We start from the raw sequence: 19,651 nt of genomic DNA on the forward strand, positions 1-19,651 counted from the left end.
GTGTCCATAAACATGCTAAATATTCGTTGAAAACATAAGCATATAATATAATATCAGTTCTTGATTATTGTAATGAGTTGGCCCATATCAAGTGATGGGCCAACGACACTAAATGTGTATATTTGAAAGAAAAAAATGGTGCTTCTGAACAGCCTAAATTTTGAAGAAATGATGTCATCTCATCCTCTCTAATCCTGCTTTTTATGACGACTGAAAGAAACGGCTGTAGGGTCATTTAATAATGCACCGTTTGACCTTAACTAATAGGCCTAGTAGGAAACACAATGTAGGACACAAACTATTGAAGTACATAAAATGTGTTTATTTTGTTGGTCTTTTTTTTTAGCATTGTAAATCTATTTTTCAAATAGAAAGCATTCTTTACAGCATCAGGCAGGAAATGTCTTAACTTTGATCAGGAGCCAGAAGAGGCGTGTTGTCACGCGAGCGCACTCTGGTGGTGCGCTGGATACAGGGTTAGATTTAGTGCAGTTATTGCATTACAAAGCAACCATCCCCAAAAAGAAGTAGTGCAATTTGTTTTCTCATTTTTTTTATCCTCTCCTACTCTCACTAAAGAGGAAGTCCAGATGGTGTAAGGCGTTTCATTTTTCGTTAGGCTTAGTATTGCATACAGAATAAGACAGAGGAAATTAAATAATAACCTCACAAATATTGTGCTTCATAAATTGGAAATAAACCTCAACCGCTTCATCAGTTGTTCATTCATTGGTCCTCTCTGGCAAAATAGAATGAAAATAGCTAATTGTAGAACTAAGACATGCAGGACATCATTCATCAATCCGATCTGGAGACGGTTTTCATTGAAGGACTTTCAAAGTGCGACAAGCGAGTGAGTGCCCAGCTCAACTTGAACTTGTGGGAGTGAGTGAGAGTGCTGTTTGGATCTAAGTGGAGAAGGAAACCGCCCCAAAGACGACCATCACTGCAAGACAACGGGCACAACCAGAAACGATGCATTACTAAAATACTTAACGGCAAAAAGAATCAGAATTCATGCAGCGCTTGCATAGTTTTTTTTGGTCTTTTTTTTCTCAATCATGCTGTTTTTTTCCCTCTTCAAAATAAAACGTACAACACTAGATACATGTGCGACATAGAAGCAGTAACCAAGTAATTCCCTAAGTCAGCTGGTATGAACCCTATGAGATGCCATCGCAAGCTGATGGCGGAAGAGAACAGAATGATGTTCTGTCATGTCACGGGCAAGTGCTACAGCTTCAAGTCCTTCGCCGCACGCTTGTCACATGAAGCTGAGGGACACCTGAGGGTTGGCCGTGGTCAAATTGCAGTACACAAAACGGATGCAGAGAGAATAGCGCGGGATCCGGGGATGCTACGATCAAAGAATGTGCTACAATCAGATGATGGGGTGCTTCAGAGAAGCACTGAGGCATGCAAACATACATTCTTGAAAGCTGCCACTGAACAGCGTTTCATGTGTAGGGACGGGTCAACGTAAACAATCAATTAGGGCACCAACATTCCCTTTCGTTTTTTTTTTTTTTTTAAAATAACAGATGTTTACATTTTCTGTGCCCGTCAACATTTTCCAGGTGTTCGCGAGTGATTGTGCAGTATCGGAGTGAGAGAGAGGAGATGCATTAGTCAATTAGTGACATGACATGGACACGTATTGCAACTTCACATTTGCAATGCGCCGTTCGCCATCTCCCAAATGTGCAAAACAACAAAAGGTGGATGGCAGCGTGTATCTGAAACACGTGGTCAAATCAAGAAGCAATGTAAATAAATTAGGCGTCCGTTCATATTTACATGATCCGAAAATGCGTTAGTACCTCCCATGTATGGTTTCAACAGTAAACATGTCTACATTAGTTTCGCCGTAAAGATCATTCAGCTCCTGTTCTGGCATCAATGTGCAAATACTCTCAAAGGTGATGATACTCTAGTCACACATGCAACAGTGAAGGTGCCTGAACATGTTTTCTTTAAGGCCAGTATACTGTATATGGAGACATCATACGATAGAGAAACACGGGCAAAGCAGCGCAAGTTTGCCTGAAGACATTCCATTGCGGAAGAGCCCTGTTGACAATCTTCCCGGAGATGTCAAAATGTCTCCTCGGCGGAGAAAAAGTGATGCTCTAAAAATAGACCTGGAGTTGTGGATTTATCAGTAGGTGTCTCGCGGCCAAGGGCGGCTGCGCTGGCGGTTGTTCCTCTGGTTGTGACCCTGCTGGGCTTCACTTTGAAGCAGCCTGTCCTGTGACTCGTGGCTGTTGGCGTTGCGCCCCCCGGCGTGCCCCCGGGGAGCAGGGTACATGCCCCTGTATGTGCGGCCGTGGCAGGGAGAGGCGTACTCATCCTCCTCTTCTTCTCCCGCCTGATGACACGGGCTCCCCCTCTGGCCGTGAGACAGCGAGTCACTGGCCTCGTCCGATGGCATGAGACTGTCCTGCTCCAAGGGGGAGACGGCCTCCTCGCCTGCCTCTTCTTCCGCCTCGCCTTCCTCCTCTTCCTCTTCCTCTTCCTCAGCCTCCATGTCAACGCCCTCGCTCGGCTGCGGCTGGTTCTTGTTCTGGAAGAACAAACGGAGCGTGACTGATGTGGCACAACTTGACAACAAGTGGCTTCACACTTCCGGTTGGTGGCAGCTGTTCTGTCACGTCAGAGTTTTGGTGGATGCAAACGAAGAAGGGTGACAAAAGAATGCAAACACCATGTGAAGAAGAACTTACTAAATGCCACCTCTGATGCCTGAAGCGAAGGCATACGGAGAAGAATAAGAACAGCTCGAGGTGAAGCTTTTATTTATGGTTAGTCACCATGGGTCTCTCATTAAGTAAATGATTGTAGTCATTGAACCAAACTAAACTATTAATTTGTGATTGACAATATGGTAAATATAAAACTTGGTCTCTAGACCAAGACCAATTTGGGTCCACGGGCACTCTAATTTCTCAATAGTACACCAAAAAAGGAAGCGGTTGCACCAGTGCCGCCAGCCTTTCGAGGGGTGGGGCAGGTAAGTAGAAGTGACTTTCAATAGATTTTTGTGAATAGAGCCCGAGTCTCTTATATTTTTAATTTATATAATATATTTTATTCATTGTTCTTTTTTTTTAATGCCAATGTTCAATACTGTTGAGAGTAAAAAGTTATTTGATTTCAAAAAAGGATAATGTGGCCTAGGTGAGTCCATCAGATTTCAAGTGGAAATAGCTGTGGATGATGACAACAATTCACAAATTGTTGAATGTTAAAGTTAAGGTCCGATATGTTCAAAATTCCTAAACAAGACTCTGTCGCAGGGCGCTTTGAACGTACTCGCGAATAAGTTCGAACATACTTGTAGGCTCAGTGCTACAAACGTAGTATTTTCCCATAATGCCACGGGAAATTATGCCTAGATTATACCAGTGCGTTCAAAAATTATACAAGTGCAGTGCATAATTTCCCATCATGCGTGCACAAGTCAACACCCTGTAGCATTATGGGGAAATGCTACCATTGTAGCATTTAGCCTAAAGTACATCCGAACGTATTTTCGAGTACATTCAAAACGTGTTTGAGTACGTTCGAACGCACTTGTGAGTACGTTTGAACCTATTTAAATACTTTTGAATGTACCGGTACTCGCAAGTATGTTTGAAGGTGTTTGCCAGTCAAAATATTTTTACACCAGCATTGCCATTTCTGTAGTACGTATTGAAAAAAAGACCAGACTGATCATTTATTCTTTTTTTTTAAGCGTTCCAATCATTTTCCCTGAATATCAGTCCAGTAGTTTCCTGTTTGACGGTTGTCGTTCATTCCTTGTTGAATGTTAAGTTTTGCTTGAGTACGGCAAATCCTTTTCAACAAGGCGTTTGCAAAGTTTTGTCTGTGTGCACACATTGTTACATCAAAGTAATAAAATGCCAGTCAAATGGTCAAGATGGAGAGAAAGGGGAGGCTTCATGGAACAAGTGTTAGTGCACTGTACGCATAGTGTATTGTGGTCTTATTACGATTATCGTGTAACAGAAAGTACACACATTCCCGATAGCGTCATGTGCCACTGCGAGGGCTGGCACATTTACGTGGCATGCGTGGAAACGGATCAACACACAAGAAGGAGTAATGAGGAAAGTCTGCCAAATGACACGCAAGTTTAGTCATTTTAGGAATCCGTGTGTCATTCATTGCGGTGAATTCAAAGTGTTGATTCACTTCAGACCGTCAACTCAGGGAGAGAAGGAAGGATGCGGCGTATGAATATACCACTGTCATCCCCATGGTTGGCATGGGTGTGAAGAGGTGTGTGTGTGTGTGTGTGTGCGTGTTGTATATACCCCACTACTCACCCCAGCTGGTAAAGCCATCATTCAATTAATTCCTGTATTTCAGAAAATGTTAAGCATGGGTGAGTGAGAGGACACACAAGCGAAGACAATTATATCAAAGACACAAGAGTGAGAATTGGGAGACGTTGAAAACAGCGACAATAACACACACACACACACACACACACACACACACACACACACACACACACACACACACACACACACACACACACACACACACACACACACACACACACACACACAAGTCTCGATGCGGGACGGTCAAGACCAGTGAGGAGCAAGCTCACCTGGAGGCTGGAGATGGCGGACGGTGGGGTCAGCAGACTCTGCTCTAAAAGAGGATTGAGAGGAGTGGTGCCTGGGAGGTGTGTGGCCCGCCAGTATATCTCCAGATATTCGGCCAAATGCTCACAGGCATCCTCCAGCTGGTTTTCATCCAAAATGACATCAAACAAATCCTACGGGCAAAAGTGCAACTTGGAAAAGGTAGCAAATGATTTAAACAGAAGCGACAGCCACTTTGGTGGTGCTCAAAAGCAAAGCACACCGATCGCGTCCCCAACTGTGGATTAATATGCATTCGCTTCATTTAAACATTATTTTTTAAAAGTATGTGTGTGCGTGTGTGTATATGTATATGTATGTGCATTGTCATCACCTCTCCTTTAAAATTGTAATAATTGGCGTCATCTTTTCTCTCTTTTGTGACGCTCTTTGTCGTAGATTTAACATGACAAACACGTTGACGAATCACAAGCTGCTTGTAATGGTCGAATTTCCAGAAGTGCGGCATCTTCACAAGTATCAAGCATTGTTTTTGAGCCACTGTGAATTTCCCTAGGTGTGAGTGTGGGCGTGGATGGTTGTTCGTCTCTGTGTGCCCTGCGATTGGCTGGCAACTGATTCAGGGTGTCCCCCGCCTACTGCCCGGAGATGGCTGGGATAGGCTCCAGCACCCCCCGCGACCCTAGTGAGGATCAAGCGGTTCGGAAAATGGATGGATGGATGATCTCATCCAAAAGAGACCCAATGCTACCATCTACTGGCCAGGATTAGTGATTTTTTTCTCCCCATTTTAATGATCAAAACAGAGTTGGCCGAGACTGTCCGTCCATTCAAATAAAAAAAGAATATTTTACACCAATTGTTGTCGCTCCTCGTTTGGATTGCTGTTAATGACATTTGACATCAAGGGTGCTCAAAGAATTAATACACTTTAAATATGCGATTTTTATTCTGTAAGGCAGTGTTTTTCAAACTTTTTTGAGCCAAGGCACACTTCTTTCATTGAAAAAATCTCGCGGCACACCACTAGCTGAAAAAGTGGGAAAAAAAAGCTTATTTTAACAATATCGTGTTATTTTGTTACGATAACCGTTTTTTTAAACATTGAAGAATGACCTTATAACAGCTTAAATTAGAATCAAATAAACACAAAGAAAAAATATTTTATAATCTTTCATATTTATTGTTTCACCGTCGTCCTGCATTCAGGCGTCACAAATTCGCTTGTCTCTTCTTGTCTAAACACAAGGCTAGCTGTTACTGCTCCCTAGCGGTATGGAAGGGTACTACAAGATTACTTTACTACAAGATTACTTTGCCATGGCACACCAGTGTGCCATTGCACAGGGTTTGAAAAACACTGCTGTAAGGGAATAGAGTTACATTTTTTCCTGTATATGTAATGCCAGTGCATGTATTCTGTTATCCCCAAAGCCTAATTGTATGAATAGTAAATATTTTGCCGTCTTGGAAATCGAAGCTCATTCAAATATTCTGACAGGAAATTATAGTTCACTCACAGGGGGGCACTGAGAAAGTTTGTCTGCAGCCATCATCTGAACATTCAGGTGCTTGCTCTGAGATTTGCCCCTGGACTTGATCAGCCTCTGGAGCACCTGAGAGGAGTAGAAAGCGCAGAGTTGGTCCACCCGGTGTTCGAAAAGAATGTGATTGTGTACGGTACCTTTGGCGAGGAGACTTTCACGTAGACAACGATGGGAGCGAGGGAGGTTTTGGCGAGCTGTGCGGGATGGTTGATGGTGTCCGCATCCAAAACCACAAGCTGCAGCGTTTTGGCGAGTTCAAATATCCTCTCGATTTCACTCTGAACCTCGGCTGCATGAACGGCAAACATTTTCCATGTTCAACCCTTGCACTTCTGTCCATCAAAAAAGTAGCAAGCTTTTTAACGTGATTTTATTTTATTTATTTTTTACCCAAACTGGAGCGAGTGTTGGACCTTTCCATTATGGGTCTTTTATTGAGGACGGATCTTTTAGCTAGGGACAAGTCGGCAGTGACACGGGTGATTGAGATTCTGCAGTTTCAGTGAAAGTGTCAAAAAGATACAGTCAATGCGATATTTGGGCAGCATTGATTAAACCAAAAATGTAGTAAATGGTGAGCTCGCTGATGTCTACTGACCTTCCTTCAAATCTGTGTTTTAGGAAGTCAAAGAGGGCTTTCTGCATCATATCTGTAACCTGGGGGCAAGGGAGAACGAACTAAGATTTGATGCAACTGTCTTGTGTTTCCTCTGTTAGCCAGAGGTCAAATACAGCACGCTGACCTCGTAACCCTTGAGAGATGGACCCACGAGGACCATCGGCCTCATGGATGGCACCACATCGTACGGAGGGACGTGTTCCTGCCACACACAAGGGAAGGCAAAGGGTGAAAGAGATGGCACGAGAAAGGATGGGCAGAGGGAATTGGGGAAACGGCAAGCAGAGAAAACGTCAAAAACAAAACGAATAGGTTAACCTACCTGTTTTTGCCTCAGTTTAGCTTTTGAAAGTAAAAAAGCGATTTAAGTTGATTCAGATCAAAACACTGGCAGCAGTCGAATCAACAAGGTGCATTTGTAATACTTACATTCGCCTGCAGATGGTGGTGTGGTCCTCCAGTTTCCAGTCACCATGTCTCCTAAACTGGAGGAGTTGCCACCTGTTTTCCTGCAATGCCAAACCACAATATTACATAAAGTCCATAGAACCTTAAAAAATGTTTGTCCATTGAAAGCCCTAATTCACCTGCACGCTTTATTTAAACTCGGTATCTTTGTTTATCATGCTGGCAATAAACCAGATTCCGAAATAAGACCGCAAACGGCAAGGTACCTCTGTTTCTGCTCTTGCTTGAGTCTCATCGCCTCCAGTCGCAGGGGGCTGGGGATGAAGGCGATGTCAGCTCCCTCTTTGACGAGACGGCCGATCCACCAGTCATTACTGTACTTCTGTTAAATGGACAACTGTTTCAGCATCACGCCAATGGATGCTGCTTAAACGCAGAGGTTGTTGGAAGGAGTCGCGATCGCTCACTTCTTTGATGTGCAGGAAGTCTTTGGCATCAAAGTTGACTGCAGCGCCCTGTACGGGACAATCCTCATCCAGAGGTCCACAGTAACTCACATTTGTCTTTACTGCGAATGCCACAGGTTTGGACTGGTTAAAAAAAAAAAATGTTATTGGCACATTCAACATGACTTGAGGGACAATAATTAATCGGTTAACCGACAACCAATCAAATTCAAAGCTACCGGTAATTATTTTGGATTATCATTTAGATACCTTTTTGAATTAAAACTTGTCCACATGCTCAACATGTCTGCTTCTCAAAAGTCAATATTGTCTGATCTACGCAGTGCTCGATGAAAGTGGACTTTTTGCTGAATCTAAATAAAATAGTTGCTTTTTGGAAGACAATGATCAACATTATTTGCTTATCTTTGGATCAAATTTTTGGTCTTTTTTTTTAAATAAGAGATGCAAGTAAACCTTTCTGCATTATTTTTTTTTTTTGCACTGATTCCAAATCTCATTTTTTCGCTAGCACATCAGTTTTGATAATAACATACGATATAGTAATACATTTAGTAATATTTCTGGTTTAAGGGTTAGTTTCTGCAACAGGTGGAACTTTTTCTTTTTTATTGCTATAAAGTACAACACATGGTCAAATTTGTATTGCGCAAGCTTTTCGAGTTCAAACTTAAAACAGAAAATGAAAATATCCATCCATCCATTTTCCGAACCGCTTGATCCTCACTAGGGTCGCGGGGGTGCTGGAGCCTATCCCAGCCGTCTCCGGGCAGTAGGCGGGGGACACCCTGAATCGGTTGCCAGCCAATCGCAGGGCACACAGAGACGAACAACCATCCACGCCCACACTCACACCTAGGGACAATTTAGAGCGTCCAATCAGCCTGCCATGCATGTTTTTGGAATGTGGGAGGAAACCGGAGCACCCGGAGAAAACCCACGCAGGCCCGGGGAGAACATGCAAACTCCACACAGGGAGGCCGGAGCTGGAATCGAACCCGGTACCTCCGCACTGTGAAGCCGACGTGCTAACCACTGGACTACCGGGCGGCCTAAAATGAAAATATCTCAAGAAAAAAAATTGAAAGACATTTTTTGATATTAGTGTCAATAATTCATTGAGGGAGACGTAAAGCCATCTGTGATTACAATTTGCTGTTGACCAGTCTAAGTGTTAGTTGCAGCCCTACTTTCATTAGAAATAAAATTGATATTTGATGAGTACCGCTTTGTGCAATAAGATCCTTTTTTTTCGGGGTCTGGATTCTTGTTCTAATGTTCTGAATTAAGCTCCCCCCCGCCCCCCCCCCCAATGCGGGATTCCATGCATCGTTAATGTTCACATGCCACATGATGAGCAAAAAATAACCACCGATGAATAAATAATGATGCCTAGAACAATGTATTTCCTGGCATGAAATCATTGGCTCTCCTACCATAGCTCTGTCGAGCTGAAGTTGTGCATGGCGTTCGGCTTCACGCCGATACGCCTCGCGGTCTTCCTCTGCTGACAGGTCGGAATCCGACGGTCTACTGGTATAGGACTCAGCCGACCCCTGGTGAGACAGCGCGAGCCAATGGAAGAATCGTTATGCAGTCATTTCCATATTTGCATCTAGCGCGTGCTGTGTTTTGTGCTGCTTTACACGTGTCTGTTCACCCCAACACGCTCATAAGGGAATTAGTTGGTGTGTGTGTGTGTGTGTGTGTACAACACAATGTGCTGCTCGACAGCCCCCCACCCCCACCCCATCCTATGGAAGACCAAATATAGTGCAAAGGAGGAAACCGCATCCTCTTTTTGCCTGCTTGGCCCCATTCCATCCCATCATCCCCCACAGTGCAGCACGTATACATCCTTTTTTGCCTTGTTTAGTCTCCAAAGGCACCTCCTCATTTGCAAAATATATACTCACGATCATTTTTCACTCCTTGTGGTTTAAGGACGCATCCCAGTTTGGCTTTGGCATTGTGCTATAAACAAAACGGATCAAACAAAGGCAAACGTGACTATTTAGTGCTGTGAAGTGGTTCAGTGTGCATTTGTGTAATCTCTCTCTATTTGATACCTACTTGCATAAGAGGAGTGCGGAAAATGACAAAAAAGTAAAATAGATCAATAAATAAAAGACAGTCACTATGACTTAAATATAGAAACCTTTCACATATATATTTATCTTACTGTATCTATGGAATAAATTCATTTCATAACTTCACATGAATATAGTTTTCACAACAAGACAAAAACACCCGAGAGCCATCTCTGACTCCTGGTCTTTAAACTTGACAGACTCCATCCATCCATCCATCCATTTTCTGACCCGCTTATCCTTACAAACGTCGCGGGGGGTATTGGAGCCTACCCTAGCCGTCTTCGGGCACTAGGCGGGGGACACCCTGAACCGGCTGCCAGCCAATCGCAGGGCACACAGAGACAAACAACCATCCTCGCTCTCACTCACACCTAGGGACAATTTGGAGTGTTCCATTAACCTGCCACGCATGTTTTCACGCAGGAAATCGGACTACCCGGAGAAAACCCATGCAGGCATGGGAAGAACATGCAAACTCCACACAGGAAGGCCGGAGATGGAATCGAACCCTGCATCTCTGCACCGTGAGGCAGACAGGCTAACCAGTCGACCACCCTTATACAGACTCAACAAGAGATTAAGTGAATCCAAAAATAAAAGAAATGCCCATCTGAAAATAATTAATCTCATAGCACCAAGTATTTCCTGTGTCACCCTGAAGAGAAGAGCTAGCGATCACCTCTCCTCCCTGTGTGTGTGTGTGTGTGTGTGTGTGTGTGTGTGTGTGTGTGTGTTTGTCAACGTTTGATCTGATTTCTCGCTTTCATAAGCTCTGCTGCACCCGCAGCAAGCGGCAGTTGAGAAATAAAAGAGAATGAGGGGGATGGATGGAGTCAACCATTGGACATATACTGAGAGTTGAAGACTATTTACGAGGCCAAGTGGGCAGGACTGACAGATGGCTTGAAAGGCGAACGGGGTCAGGGTGTGGTCTTGTTCAATGATCTTCAGGTCACGGGGATTAAATTGAAGGCTTTTCCTTTCTGCTCTTCACAAATGGCAAAACCAGTGACCTGGCTTATGCAGAAATCGTCCGAAAGGAAGCTTTCATTATCAATAATAAGCAAGCAAAAGTCCTCCCAGAGTCAAACTTTCAGGATTCTTGTTTCCATTTACCTTTGCACTTTTTAAACAAATTTTACATTGAAACATGGACTATGCCAAGATACACCCCGTGACCATCTCATAAAACCATCAAAAGACAAAGTTTCAACAATGCCCAAAAGTGCCACCACACACACAAAATCGATAGATACGCAGATATGGTGACAAGTTTGCACAGAATTTGGAGCATCCTGCCACGTGGTCTCTTTTTTGGGCTGGGAGAAATAATTCATTCTTAGATGCATTACAACAGCAATATAACATTTTCGGATTCAATTAATACATTTCAATTCTCAATTATTCAATAGGACAATGCTTCCAGAAGAGACAAAGTAGAACTTGGCAGTGCAGCAGCTGCTTGACAGAGCAACATACAAACACTGTGGTGGAAATAAGACACTAAAATGTGACATGTGGATCCCAAAACCCAAAGCAGCTAAACAAAAATAGCAATAGCAATAATATTCAAATTTTGAGTATGTTGATTTTTCTGCAAAAATTAATTAAATAAAATCCTTGCATTTAATGTGGATTTCCTGTCCAGCAGTTTTGTGCTGTCCTTGAATTGTAATTTTTATGCACGTTTGCACTGGGGGGAAAAAATACAGTATGTGGTTATTTTGTTGTTGGCTTCAAACCTTTTGTTGTTGTGTTTGGATAACAGATCTGTTGTACATGCGTTCAAAAATATATGATTAAAAATGTAAGAAATTAGGAGCACATACTTTGCACGTATGCACATATTTTATCCATATTTTAAATGACCTTTCTGTCATACATCTTAGGGAATGCGTGGTCCCATGCGACCTCCGAGTCGCACTGATGATGACAAGTTGTGGCTGCCATCAGCGTTTAAATTGTGCCTCCCTGCTCGCGGGCACCTGAACAAGTAGTCAGGGTGAAGACATGCGTGTCTGTGAAAAACTAGTTGTGTTTTCTTTTGGGAGAATCGGAAGTTGGACCGTAACAATCCAGGTCCAAAGCCCAAGTCCTTCAGATGAGTTTTGCCTTCACTGTTAATGTATGTCTGACTCAAGGAGCAATATTTACCGGAATCTATACAAAGGCAGGATTGTTGTTCTGGTCAAATAATGTGCCAAGACTGCATGTACACATGAAAACCAGATTGTATCATTTGCTGCAATCAATCAATCAATCAATCAATCAATAAATAAATAAATAAATACCAAAACGGAATATATTATACAGGAGGCTGAAACAGGCCCCCCTCATCTCCCAACAGCAAAAAATGCAAATGTCAGAGATTTGAGAATCCAGTCACCAAAAATCTAGGGAAAATAAAAAAGAATTCTATTAACTGCACAGTCGTAATTCAATGTCAAAAAATGACATCTGCATAGTTTTCTGGCACACAAAGCCATAAATCACAGTGCAGTTATATCAATATCAAAGTCAAGATATGTCAATTGATCAATCTGAGAAGGGGGAGGAGGAGGAGGTTAGTCTGGAGGGGAAACAAGGGAATGGAATTGAAAAAGAAAAGCAGGTAGAGAGAGGAATGAAGTTAACCAAAGCGTAATTGAAAGCTTGAAAATAATGGAGGGTAGAAGACAATGCTCACTATGTTGTGAGTCCTCTTTACAAATGCAAAATCCTGTGAATAATAATAATCATCATAATAATGAATAAGATGAAGAAGAACTTGATTTTATATATATATATATGTATATATACACACACACACACACACACACACACACACACACACACACACACACACACACACACACACACACACACACACACATATATAGTGGTTGGATAGCTCAGTTGGTAAGGCATCGGTTTGGCATACGGGAGACGGTGGTTCGAATCCCGCTTGGGGCAAAAAATGAGCACATAACACCATCCAGTGTGGGTCCTTGGGCATCCTGGGATCCTTCACACTAATGCCTACCTCATACAATGATGAGAGACAGTAAAATGAATGACAGACGTCGCCCGGCCAAACAAGGTCTGCGTCAGGTGTTGGGGAACCAGAGCACCTTGATGAAAAATGGGCTACTGGAACAAAGCGGAGATGGGCGAGATGCGATAACATGGCTCTGTTGGAATGCTACTACTCAAGCAACCCTAGTCAGAGGGGTTACATGCAGAGAATGTGGGCTAAATGGTTACTTCGAAACCCACAGTCACGGTTGACCACGAAACAACTAGTAGCTCAGTGTTCCAACATCCACAAACGGCAACTACTGTCACAACTTGAGATTGATGAGGTACAACCCAGGTTCCATGGTGAAGGGCCCCAGGCTGCCAGATCAGAGGAGAAGGTCATACCAGAGATTGGGAGCGAATGCAGATGATGAGATTGGGAGGCCAGCCCCAATGAATGAAATGCTGAGCGAGGCAGCAACTGACCTGAAAGCTAAGATCATGGCGAGAATGAAAGCTGGGCAACCTAGAAACCGATTACAACGGCTATGTGAAGTACCACCTGAAGGTCTCATGGAAAGTGTGAATGCAGCACTGAGGGCGATCCCTACCGTAACGATCACGGAAACCAATGAGCTGATATACGCTTCAGCATCAGTGATCCTTGAGATGATTGGCTATAAGAGCAACCATGGAAGCCATGAGATACGTTACCCACCATGGAAAAGACGGTTGGAGGCTAAGATCAAGGCGGCTCGGAAAGATGTGAGTCAATTGACGGAGGCCCAGAGAGGTGTGATGAAAAGGCCGATACCCAAGAGGTACATCCAGATGACCATACCTGAAGCACTCGAAACTGCCAAACAAAGGCTCCAAGCCTTGTCCAGCCGCCGAAAGCGGTACACGAAAGAGAATGAGGCCAGACGAATAAACAGGCTGTTCGCAACACAACCTGCGAAAGTGTACGCTCAGTGGCAGGGTCCTAACAACAGAGCTTACCCACCAAGACTGGAAACTGAAAGGTACTGGAAAGGCATATGGGAGAAGGAGGTTGCACATAACAGCAGTGCACAATGGCTGGTGACCTTGAGAGAGGAGCACAGCAACCTCCCTGAACAGAACCCAGTTACCATAACAGTGGCAGACATACAGGAAAGAGTCTCAGATATGAAGAACTGGACAGCACCAGGGCCGGACATGGTCCACACCTACTGGCTAAAGAAACTCACAGCACTCCATGAGCGCCTAGCAGCACAAATGAACCAGCTGCTGAGGGATGGGACTCACCCAGGATGGCTAACCGAAGGGCGAACGATCCTGATCATGAAGGATCCCTCAAAGGGTGCAGTCCCATCCAACTATCGGCCAATAACCTGTCTCTCCACAACATGGAAGCTCATGTCAGGCATCATTGCGGCTAAGATAAGTGGACACATGGATCAATACATGAGCGAAGCACAGAAGGGCATTGGTAGAGATACCAGAGGAGCCAAACATCAGCTCCTGGTTGACAGAACAGTCGCACAAGACTGCAGGTCCCGACGTACCAACCTGTGCACAGCCTGGATTGATTACAAAAAAGCCTATGACTCGATGCCACATACATGGATCACTGAATGCTTGGAGTTGTATAAGGTGAACAGGACCCTAAGAGCCTTCGTTGCGAACTCGATGAGGATGTGGAAAACCACACTTGAAGCCAATGGCAAGCCACTTACCCAAGTGTCCATCAAATGTGGCATATACCAAGGTGATGCACTCTCCCCACTGCTGTTCTGCATAGGACAGAACCCCCTAAGCCAAGTAATCACCAAAACAGGCTATGGATACCGCCTCAGAAATGGAGCTACAATCAGTCACCTCCTCTACATGGATGACATAAAGCTGTATGCTAAGAGCGAAAGGGACATAGACTCCCTGATCCACACAACCAGGATCTACAGCAGCGACATCGGGATGTCATTTGGGCTTGAGAAATGTAGTCGGATGGTCACTAAGAGAGGAAAGGTAGTCCGCACTGAAGGGGTCTCACTCCCTGAAGGAACAATAGCAGACATTGAGGACAGCTACAAGTACCTCGGTATACCACAAGCCAACGGCACCCTCGAACTGGCAACAAGGAAAGCGGCTACGGCCAAATACCTCCAGCGAGTGAGGCAAGTCCTAAGAAGCCAGCTCAATGGCAAGAATAAGACCCGGGCAATAAACAGCTATGCCCTGCCAGTGATCAGATACCCTGCAGGAATAATAAGGTGGCCAAAGGAAGAGATTCAGACCACGGACGTTAAGACCAGAAAGCTCCTAACCATGCATGGAGGGTTCCATCCCAAATCCAGCACCCTGAGACTGTACGCAAGCCAAAAGGAAGGAGGCCGTGGACTAGTGAGTGTGAGAGCCACTGTCCAGGATGAAACATCCAAGCTCCATGAATACATCAAGGAGAAGGCTCCAACGGATGACGTACTCAGAGAATGTCTCAGACAATGGGGAACAGAAGATGAGAGGGACCATCATGGGAGGACAAGCCCCTACACGGGATGTACCACCGGACCATAACTGAAGTGGCCGATCTCAAGAAGTCCTATCAGTGGCTAGAGAGGGCTGGCCTGAAGGATAGCACAGAGGCACTCATCCTGGCTGCTCAGGAGCAGGCCCTGAGCACCAGAACCATTGAGGCCCAGATATACCACACCAGACAAGACCCAAGGTGTAGGTTGTGCAAAGAGGCACCTGAGACGATCCAACACATAACTGCAGGGTGTAAGATGGCATAGTCTACCGAAACATCTGTGCGGAGTATGGACTGGAAACCCCAAGGTCAAAATGGGAAACACCTCCGAAGGTGGTGGAGAATGACAGAGCGAAGATCCTGTGGGACTTCCAGATCCAGACTGACAAGATGGTAATGGCGAACCAACCAGATAGCGTGATCATAGATAAAGGGCAGAGGAAAGCCGTTGTAGTGGATGTAGCGGTCCCAAGTGATCAGAAAGACACATCAGAAAGAAGGAACACGAGAAACTCGAGAAATACCAAGGGCTCAGAGAGCAGCTGGAGAGAGCCTGGAAGGTAAAGGTGACAGTCGTGCCTGTGGTGGTCGGAGCACTCGGGGCAGTGACCCCCAAACTAGATGAGTGGTTGCAACAGATCCCGGGAACAACATCGGACATCTCAGTCCAGAAATGTGCAGTGCTGGGAACAGCAAGGACACTGCGCAGAACCCTCAAGCTTCCTGGCCTCTGGTAGAGGACCCGAGCTGAATGAGGGACGGACACCACCCGAGGCGGGGTGAGACGAGGAATTTTATATATATATAAATGGAGAAAATGCAATAATCAATTTGATAAAATAGGATACCAGCAAATCGGGACACTTTATTATACAGAGAAAATTTGATTTTTAAGCATAATTGTTTTTTGGGGTACGTGTTATTCACTGGGTTTTTATGTTAAGTCAGTTAATGTGGTGGAGCTGCTGGTAACTATTTCCTCCCTCTCTGTACACATCAGTGCATACTGCATACAGACTGAGCCTGTCCCTCACCCACGATTGGAGGCAGGCAGCAGCCACCCCACCTAATGCCAATAACCGGTAACCTATTTGCAACTCTTGCTCCAAAAACTTCCCAGTGAGAAAAAAGCCACCCAAGGCCTAGCAACACTCAGTCCTACTTATGGCAGCATGCTGCTGCAGAAATGAGTCATACGCCACAGCTCCTCCATGGACACCCCACCCCACCTCAGACGAGAAACTCTCTCCCCTGTTGGGGGAAGTGGCCTCCCACTGCATTCAACATATTTTGTCAGATCACCTATGGGTGCCAGCACCAATGCGGAGGGAGACGAGGTGATGACTGAGACGGGCTCGAGTGAGCATCAAACCCACGCATCATGTCACCCGAGGCCTCGGCAGGGAACATCATGAATATTTAATGCCGCTGCAATATTTTCAGGGAATCTGGAGGTTGTCATTAGCCCCCCCCCACCCACCCCCCAAACCCCCCTGATCAGGAGAACTAATGTTCCCTCCTGAAGAAGGTGTCTGCTCAGCAACCCTTTTTCTTTCAGCTGCCCCACTTCCTTGTGTAAACGCTTCTTGCCTGAGAACACGAGACATAGATACACATGTTCGAACAACAAAGGAAATATCAACATCCAAGTACTTAGCATCTTGCTAAGTACAAACGCAATATATGCAGGGCAAAGAAATTCTACACTCTCATGTTGAACACTGACTTCGACAGATGATAAACCTGTGTATGAACTGCAAATCAAATGCGTTGGTAAGATTTGAACTTGACTCCTAGCTACTGGAGGGATCACTCAAATGAAATCCACCTGCCTCGCCAGGACACCATCAAATCAACAGAGATGCTCCATAACAAACAGCACGAGCACTTTGCCAAATTTTAATTTAGGTCTCTAACATGAGCTTGACCCAAAAACTTTAATTACAATTTGAGACTCTGCTGGGATTTTTCATGTAACCGTCGCATATTTAAGTACCTTGTTGCCCTCTTCTGATCAAAGTAAAAACTACAACTAGGGAGCCGTCAATGATGAACAATGTTACTTTGCTGTTTGAATGTTAATTCATTGTTTAGGACAAAAATAACACCACAAATTGATGCTTGATTTTTTTTAATTTTTTAATAAGCCTAGACATGGAAAGGCCCGGCCAGTGTCTTTGACTTCTTTCATGCCTGAATCAGATCTTTAGATGGCACAAAATGACCTAGGTACGACCGAATGACTGCATTGTTAATCTCAATCTCTCCTCATGCTGGACAACAAAGTAGGCCATAATACAAACAGAAATGAGTAAGAATGTTATTTTATTGTTATGGACCTTCATGTGCTGCTGCCTCTCATCCAAGTCTCTCTTGCAAAATAAGTTGTCATGGCCAGAGGTTTTTTTTTTTTTTAATCTGGTTAAATAAAGGTCAAAAAGAAGAGGAGAAAGAAGTGACGAAAATGTTTTTTTTTACCTGCCGTTTGATAAAACTAGATGTTGTGTCCGAGGACGTGCTGCCATCCGAGCGTTTGAAGCGGCTCTTGCGTTTAGGCAACTTCCTGGGCAGCTGTGGACAAACAAAGGAACAGCAACACACAGAACAGATCAATATTCCAATACTTATTGTGTCTTTGTAGCGTATTCAATTGTACATATCATTGTGTTGCGTTTTTATTGACATTTTACACAATATCCTAACTTCATTGGAATTGGGGTTTGTGCAATAAAAAAGGGGTAGAAGCCCAGTGGACTAGCTAGCACATCTGCCACACGTGTCTGGGATTCAAGGTTTGAAACTTGGCGTCAGACTCCTTGTGTGGAGTTTGCATTTTCTTTCCATTCTTCTATGGGTTTTCTCTGGCATCCACACTAAAAAAACACAATATAGGTTAAGTGCAAACTCTATACAGCACTGTATTGTGTATAAGTGTGAATGTGAGTGTGAACGTTTGTATGCCCTGGGACTGGTCTGGTGACCAGTCCAAGTTGTAGCCCACCTCTTGCCCAATTTCAGGTGGGTTTGGATTTTGCTCACTCGTGTCACATATGAGGGCAAATGCTCAAATGGATGGATTTCCACTCCTATGCATAACAACTTAAATCATTGAATTGATCAAAGTTACATGCTGCTGCTTTAGTGCCAGGTTAACACTTATCACATAAACTGCATATTCTGTTAAAAAAGAAAAAGAACTAACATTGCATTGGTTTTGATATTTTGAGAACGATTCACACATTTTGATCACCTACGTAGACAATTTTAAACAATCAAAATCTCTCAGATAGCAGGCGAATTTATGTTAACGTTAGCATTAAACCGTCAGTGTCTTTTTCACGATCAGTATCTGTTCCTAACACGAAAGCTAGATCTCATCTTGAAACATGTTGTAGTAGCCCCTCTAAAAGAGCGGCTGAGTGGAAAAGAGCTGCTGTTTTCTCGAACTGCAGCTTTCCTCAAATCACAAATTAACACTGCAGGAGGATGCACTTCGCAGTTGTCTTAAATGAATAAATCAGTAATCTTAATGCTAAAGGCCCTGCACATTGAGGCTACAGGTGAAGGAGATGATCACAGTCGTGTTTGCGTTTCTGATTGCCGCAAAAATACAAGCAGCACCTGCATCAATACTGTCATTTTGTGTGGAAAGATGGCTATCACTATGATAGCGCTATTTAAATCCTTTTTGGGGGTTCTTTTTTGTTGTTGTTGTTGTTGTTGTTTTTTTTGTCGATCGAGCCTTAACTGCAGAAAAAAAGAAGAAAGAGAGTAGCCTATAAGCCAAAACGCGACCCCTTCAGTCCTCCGAACCTACCTGGAAATAGTGCGACTGGGGGCCGCTTTCCACAGGCGGGTCTACGGGCGGAGTGGACATGGTGACGGCGGGCACCGCGGAGCGTGAGCGGGGGAGGAGGCGGGATGCACGCGGACATGGGTTACTGGAGGTGGGCAGAGGCAGGAGGCGACGGCAAACACATCAATCAAAGAGCGCGTAGAAGCCGCAACACAACGGCGATCGATCAAAAAAAAAACGACATAACCCAAAACGCGTGACAGTGGCAGCAGAACAGGAGAGGAGCTGTAATGATGACGTGCCTTGGAGACTGAAGCTGAGGCTGCCTGCCTGCACAGGTCCGTACTAAGTGCCTCCTTGCCGGGGGTGTCCAAACTGGCTCAGATGGATGCAAAATGCCTCCACACGGCAATAAAGACAGACCGTTGTCATAATTCCCCCTTTAAACTTAAATTGAAATTCGTGTAACTTGAATACATGTATTCGGGTACTTAACAGAGTGTCTAAAATTTTTGGGGGTTGGCGAGGGGTCTCAGATATGATTTGAGAGCATCTTTGCATGTCAGATACCAACATGGCCACCATGCCTACACTGC

The 19,651-nt window shown here is 44.4% G+C and overlaps 1 protein-coding gene and 1 long non-coding RNA gene across 4 annotated transcripts; one reads left to right on the forward strand and one right to left on the reverse strand.

Moving 5' to 3' along the window:
* Nucleotides 1-301: 301 nt before the first annotated feature.
* LOC147210685 (voltage-dependent L-type calcium channel subunit beta-3-like) lies at nucleotides 302-19,348 on the reverse strand. Of its 3 annotated transcripts, XM_086114776.1 has the most exons (15): nucleotides 19,077-19,348; nucleotides 17,738-17,830; nucleotides 9,097-9,216; nucleotides 7,661-7,783; nucleotides 7,460-7,575; nucleotides 7,215-7,294; nucleotides 7,108-7,127; nucleotides 6,910-6,987; nucleotides 6,765-6,823; nucleotides 6,557-6,657; nucleotides 6,304-6,455; nucleotides 6,140-6,235; nucleotides 4,622-4,792; nucleotides 2,142-2,563; nucleotides 302-946 (listed from the first exon to the last, which is right to left on the reverse strand). In XM_086114776.1, exons 1-14 carry the CDS (start codon nucleotides 19,134-19,136, stop codon nucleotides 2,159-2,161), a joined length of 1,674 nt encoding a protein of 557 aa, XP_085970902.1. In that variant the 5' UTR covers nucleotides 19,137-19,348; the 3' UTR covers nucleotides 302-946; nucleotides 2,142-2,158. The 3 variants fall into 3 exon arrangements, with proteins under 3 accessions (XP_085970902.1, XP_085970908.1, XP_085970893.1); XM_086114782.1 differs by having other exon boundaries at nucleotides 302-2,563; nucleotides 4,622-4,759; XM_086114767.1 differs by having other exon boundaries at nucleotides 302-2,563.
* LOC147210686 (uncharacterized) lies at nucleotides 2,559-7,439 on the forward strand. Its single transcript, XR_015101311.1, has 2 exons — nucleotides 2,559-2,783; nucleotides 6,884-7,439. It is a non-coding gene; the product is annotated as an uncharacterized LOC147210686 (long non-coding RNA).
* Nucleotides 19,349-19,651: the final 303 nt, after the last annotated feature.

This window comes from Hippocampus guttulatus, chromosome 1 (assembly GCF_054856545.1).
Source record: "Hippocampus guttulatus isolate MCC_2025c chromosome 1, RoL_Hgut_1.0, whole genome shotgun sequence".
NCBI lineage: Eukaryota > Metazoa > Chordata > Actinopteri > Syngnathiformes > Syngnathidae > Hippocampus > Hippocampus guttulatus.

Coding starts and splice junctions, on each gene's coding strand:
- LOC147210685 (XM_086114776.1), bottom strand. CDS start 19,136: ATGTCCACTCCGCCCGTAGACCCGCCTGTGGAAAGCGGCCCCCAGTCG. Junction 6,988..7,107: donor CTAAACTGAGGCAAAAACAG/GTAGGTTAACCT, acceptor TGTGTGTGGCAG/GAACACGTCCCTCCGTACGA. Junction 6,236..6,303: donor TGAAAGTCTCCTCGCCAAAG/GTACCGTACACA, acceptor TACTCCTCTCAG/GTGCTCCAGAGGCTGATCAA.